At 25.7% G+C, this 6,534-nt stretch overlaps 1 protein-coding gene across 2 annotated transcripts; it reads right to left on the reverse strand.

Annotated features, from left to right (window-relative positions):
• Positions 1 to 515: 515 nt before the first annotated feature.
• On the reverse strand, positions 516 to 4,729 carry Ald1 (fructose-bisphosphate aldolase). 2 transcript variants are annotated; one of them, XM_015513781.2, is made up of 6 exons: positions 4,560 to 4,729; positions 1,668 to 2,058; positions 1,416 to 1,606; positions 1,114 to 1,342; positions 839 to 1,038; positions 516 to 768 (listed from the first exon to the last, which is right to left on the reverse strand). In XM_015513781.2, the coding sequence occupies exons 2-6, from the start codon at positions 2,044 to 2,046 to the stop codon at positions 673 to 675; spliced, it is 1,095 nt and encodes a 364-aa protein (XP_015369267.1). In that variant the 5' UTR covers positions 2,047 to 2,058; positions 4,560 to 4,729; the 3' UTR covers positions 516 to 672. The 2 variants fall into 2 exon arrangements, with proteins under 2 accessions (XP_015369267.1, XP_015369268.1); XM_015513782.2 differs by lacking the exon at positions 4,560 to 4,729 and adding an exon at positions 3,176 to 3,295.
• Positions 4,730 to 6,534: the final 1,805 nt, after the last annotated feature.

A 6,534-nucleotide genomic window follows, 5' to 3' on the forward strand; every position in this document is an offset into this window, starting at 1 on the left:
TTTTTAGATAAATAATAATATTATATTACTTTTATTTATTACGATACTATAATATGCCAGTGTTCTTAAAACAAGTGCTAAGATTGTTACCAACATAGTTAATAAGATAACAATTTAATATCATATTATAAAATATAGATTACAATAAAAAAAAAATACATGATTAACATCTACAATATTTATTTTTGTATTCCATAATACAATTACTTTTATTTATATAAATACCAGTGTTTTAAAGGTTATTTCAGAATACAAATTTAAGATATCTAATTACTCAATTATATCTTAGAAAAAGATAATTTTTTATAATATGTGAATAATTATCCAACAACATATAATACCTAAGACTTTATTTTCTAAATATTGTGCAAATATTTAGATTCAACTTCTAATATAAAATCTGACTGTACTGATAAATTTATATACTCCAATAGCGCAATTACCAAAAACATTCTTATATTCTTCTAAATTAATAATTAATAGTATAGTGTATACTAAAAATTCAAATCAAAATATAATAATAGTATTCAAATATATATTTTTAATATTGACAAATTCTAACAATGACATAAAAACATGAAGAAAAGCTGTTACTATAATAAGTGTTCATAATTTGGTAACTGACTTAAAATGTATAAATTTTATAATATTAATGAAAATTTAGTTTGTTGCTTAATAGGCATGATCTTTAACAAATAGTCCTTGAGAACCAGCAGCTGTTTGTACAGAACCAGCTTCGTATTTGCCCAGAGCTGATAGTTTGTTTGCCTAAACAAAATTCAACCAATATAATAATTTAATCTAAATGTATTCAATACAACATTATAATTGTACTAACCAAAGCTCTCTTAAGAAGTTCATCTTGAGCAGTTTTAACATTTTCTTTCTTTCCTTGCCATGCTTTTAAAACTGAAGCTTGCAGAGCACGCCCATAACTGAAGCTCAATGCCCATGGTTTCTTGGCATTATACTTGTTAATCGCATTCAAATTCACGGATGCTTCTTCCTCAGTTTGACCACCAGACAAAAACATAATTCCTAAAAAAATGTTGATTGTTAAGCATAGAATAAAACTAAAAATGTATTGATGACTTTTTTTTTATTAATAATTACCAGGAACTGCTGGAGGGACAGTGCGTTGAAGAGCAGTTACTGTGGCTTTGGCGATTTCATCAGGTGTAGCTTTTTTACTAGCAGATTGGCCAGGAGTAACCATGTTAGGCTTCAAAATAGTACCTTCAAGGTACACATGGTGATCATTTAAAGCTTTGTATACTGCAGCCAGCACAGTTTCAGTGACTTTTTGGCAACGTTCCAAATCGTGATCTCCATCACATAATACCTATAACAATGAAATATAAAGCATACAATAAAACATTATTTTTAACAAAATATAGTTTAAGGTTAATACAAACCTCAGGTTCTACAATTGGAACAATACGATTGGCTTGACAGATGGAAGCGTATCTAGCCAATACATTAGCATTTTCCAAGATAGCTTGGTATGAAGGAATATTCTTTCCAATCTTTAAGACTGAACGCCACTTAGCAAAATGACATCCATCCTTTTTATACTGAGCACAACGTTGAGCCAAATCATCCAACCCTGTATTGAAAAGTTTAAAATATTATTACTATTATTATTATTATTTACATTAAAAATTTACCTTGAGTGGTAGTTTCTCCTTCAGACCCAAATAAGTTCACAACACCCATATCAACTTTAATTCCAGGGATAATGCAACGGTTTTTAAGAATTTCAACAAAAGGTACACCATCGTCGGTCTTTTGGTAAAGAGTTTCGTGGAATAAAATTACACCAGAAATACGATCATTTAAAGGTTCATCAGCAGTAAATAACAATTGTCTGTAAGCACGGCGATTATCTTCAGTATTTTCAACTCCAATATCTTGAAGACGTTTCCCCATGGTTGACACTGACTCATCAGCAGCTAACAAACCTTTACCATCAGCTACCATGGCATTAGCAATCTTGCTAAGTTCATTTTGGAGTTCTACAGATGGGTACTCAAAGTAGGTTGTCATTTTGATAATATTCTGAAAATAAATATTATACTTATTAACTTATAATTGAGTTTGGTGTAAAATAATTAAGTTTTTAAGAAAAATACAGTATAACCATAATTAAGTATATGAGACCTCTTAATAATGAAATTTGGTATTCATACCCAGTATTTCAGTTCCCACATAAAAGCTTGATTTTTTCAAAAAGATTTAGTTTATCATTTATTAATCACGCATAATGTCAAATGTCAATAAAATGTTATTGTATAATATAATATATATACCTAGTACCTACATAAATCATAAATTATTAATAAAATTGTACAAACATTTTAAAAAATTAGATAAATTATTTAATACTTTAAAAGTTAAATTGATAATTGAATATTTTTTTTTTAATTTAAAATTATTTAAACAGAAAACCAAATTGCAGTTAAATACATATACAAATTATTTAATATAATAATGAACAGACCTAATATTTTAAAACAAAAATAAGCTTTTTATTAAACATTTATGTAAAGATTTTAAAATTTTAAAATTATAATAATTAATGAGTGAAAAAAATATAAAAATGAGATATAAACTGGTATTTACATAATGAAAGTGGTATACAATAGACATAAATTATGTAGTCAATTTTATTAAAATAAAATTCATAAACAAAAGCATGAATAACTTGATATATTATTGTACACTCATTATTTTATTTTATTATTATAAATTATATTATGTGAATTTTATGATATTGTTGAATTCATTTTACTATATAATTATCTAAATATTTTTTAAAGATTTAACATGATGGTTGAGACTGTTAGGAGAAAGAAGATTAATTTTCACAAAATAATTAAAAATAGAAATTTCTAGTTTATAAATTCCAAATAAATTATTAATGTATTATATTATATTATAAAGATAATAGCAAACAACAAAATCCAGGTAACATTATCAGAAATAAATAATTCTAAAATTTAAAATTATAGGTATTTTTATAATTCTACATATTAACTCTATGTTAAAATTAAATCAACAACTTCATTAAATACACACATAAAATATAATATAATATAAAATATAAATTAATAATACACAATAGCATCTAAAACTGAAAACCAAAAACTGTAATACAATATTTTTTTCGACTTACTTTGAATTATTAATAATAGAAAAAGTAAAAATCAAAATTAAGTAACCACCTATAGTAGTTTAGGAAAATTATAAAACAATTAAACAGTCACAATTTTTTTAAATAACACACTTACTATTGCTAGAGTTCTGAGTTACTGACACATTTCAAACAACTATTGGTTATCAACAAGGTGACCTTTAGGTATATTGTTGGACTTATTTTGGTGATCTCAAAACAACTCTCATTAAATAATGTTAACATATTATTATAGCCTATTCCTCAATCAAGTTTTATTTTGTTTTTAATAAATGTCTTAATTAAAAGGTCATAATATAAATTTAAACAGATAAGATCCTAGACATTTCATAAACTATTATTTGTATTAAAATTATATTCATAATAAGTAGGCAATTACAGTCAAGTCAAAAATAAATCTAAATAAATTAAAAAATAATATCTATAGGTATAGACATAAGAAACATTATTTCATAACTAAATAAAATGTTTCCTATATTTATAATAAGTTTAGTCTTTAAGATAAATTTTCATTTAGAAGTTAACTAGTTAGTAGTTTTGTAGGTACCTATAGATATCACAGAATATATCTAATCTACTATGTGGTTTTACTGTATTTAAATAAATACTAAGTTATAAAACAAATACACGGTCTAGGTAAATTGTCCTAATAGTTTACAATGTTATGTGAATTATACATATAAAACAAATAATAAAAACATACAATAATAATAATGATTTTTAATTTTGTATTTTTTGGTTTAAGTGTACAACAATTAACTAAGTTTTGATTTAATTATACCTCAAACTTAAATACAATTGGTATTTTTTTAATTCATGCATTAAAATTCTAAAAATATATATGTCATTCTATTTACATGAATAAATACACCATGTATTATTTTATTTTTTATTTTTATTCTGATACAGCGATCTATTAAATACTGAATAGACGCCAACAAATACATGATGTGGCCTACAATTAGACAGGTATTTGAACTTGAAAAAAAGGCCAAGCAACAACAGTGACATTGACTCAAATAAATAAATAGTATTAGACATAGTGATTTAGTCAAATCGAAATGCAAAGGTCACGAACGCTAATAGGTATGGTAAATACATTGATCGAATGCATATGGTGTACATAAATGTAATAAAGATGTGACTCGAATCTAATATAAATTTAAAACAACTGGCAAACCTTAATCAATGGGTCGTTTCTCATTTTTGACACTCATGGAATTAAATGAATTTTCAATAGAAAATTCAAATAAAGTAATACGCGACACTATAGTAAGTATACTAAAGGCAATAAAATGGATTATGGTTGAAATTACCATATAATCATGTAAAAATACTAATTGTACAATAACCGGAAGACACTTACCAGTTTTTTTCACCGTCGTAGAAATAAAAACTTTTGATCGATAAAGCTGTCGAAGATAAAGTGAGAGATTTTGCGGCCGCAAGGCTTTGAAGGAAATTGAAGAGTGAAAACGAAATAGATTGCAAAATTGTGGGTTGGGTCTGGATAGCTACGACGTATGGGAAAAATCAATGATATTATGGAGTTCGGGTGTAGGTCACGGCAAGGACGTTGCGTGCACAGTGTGACCTTACCTAATAACAAGAAAATTAATGAAAAATAATATTGAGATTTTCTGTGTTAATAAATTTCAATTCATTATAGGTGTCCAGACCCAAAAGCCATACTTCAACCAAACTATTGCACCTAATATCTAATTGAGGCATCGTATACTTTTCGATATATTTCACGGGAATAAGCTGCTTCTCATTTTCAGAATTTCTAAATTGATAGGTAGTAATACCTATTACCTACATACAAGTATTACAACTGAAATCTACCGACTACCAAAATAAAAATGCATGGTACATTGATTTACATATTTTCTAAATTAAAGCGATTTTTCATGCTTTAAAGATTTTATTTATGTATCTATCTGAGTACCTACTTATAAACGAATATTTTTTTAATAATTATTATTATTATAACAATAACTTAACATACTATATAGATTGAATAATTATTTTTAAATAATTATTATAAACTGCTTTTAGAATTTATTCCCTTATTCCCGCATATGGATAAATGCATATTGCCATATTCTATAAAAAGAAAAAATAATTGCATATTTTACGGCCAATTTGGCTATTTAAAATTATGTTAGGTTAAGCACTATTTCGTTGTTTTGTTTTATTTTTTATTTATTTTTTGTTTTATTTTGGATTAAGTACTGGGCCCTACACTAGGCTCCCACATCATATTTTTGGACCTGGTACAGAACTAAATTCGAGTCCCGAACATGTTTATAATATACATTGAAGTAATATTATTTGTATGATAATGCCAGGCACTTGTACTACAGGTCTCTCTTCCCCCCCCCCCCCCACGAATTTGAGGGTCTTGGGCTCTAATAATAACTATTAAGTTAAAACTTATAACTAATAAGTAAAAAGACAGAAAAAACTGATGCTATTGCTATACGCCTATACGTCTGAACTATGAAAGGAAATTTGATATGTATTGTTAATTTGTTTGTATAAACGTGTTTGTAAGACGCGTGTAGAGTGGTCTAAGCGTAGACAATAACATATTATGCAAATGTCGATAAAATAAATAATAATAATAATTAATTGGTATTATTATTTACAATATCTAGTGGTCTAGTCCATAGAGTAATATATTTATTATTTGAATAATTTTAATAAACAATAGAACAGTTTGAAAAATTATATGTTACTGTTGTAACATAAATTTTGTTGATTATTTTGCAGCGAACTGGTCGATGCCTTTATATTATATAAATGATATAATTTTATTATTATGATTAAAAATTATTGTGAATTTTAAATTTACTGTAGATTTATGTACCTACACACAATGTCATTTTCAAACGTAATGTTTTTGGAAAAAATCAATTTAACTACTGTAGTAGGTACAATGCTCAATACTATAAGTTGGATAGGTAATTAGTAATTACTTTAATCACAATAATATCACAAAATTTAATTTACAAGACGTCTTCACTCAGAATCGTTTTTTTGTATAGGTAATGATTATTGAATTCAAATTTTATATATCCATTACATTGATTCTAGACACCTAATGTACCTACATCATATTGTTATCCAATCACCTGCTTTTTGTGAACTTTTATTCTATTTTATTATTGTAAAATATGACAGAATATGTAATAATTTAATAATTGGACAATATTTACTTATAAAAATATTATGTATAGAATGCCTAGTGTCTATTAAACCAAACCTATTTATACTACAATGAGAAATACAATATATATATTATATTGCTCGAACTTCATAAAAAACAATTTTTATTA

Source organism: Diuraphis noxia, unplaced genomic scaffold (assembly GCF_037042655.1).
Source record: "Diuraphis noxia isolate RWA-SAM2 unplaced genomic scaffold, SU_Dnox_SAM2 contig0003, whole genome shotgun sequence".
Lineage (NCBI taxonomy): Eukaryota > Metazoa > Arthropoda > Insecta > Hemiptera > Aphididae > Diuraphis > Diuraphis noxia.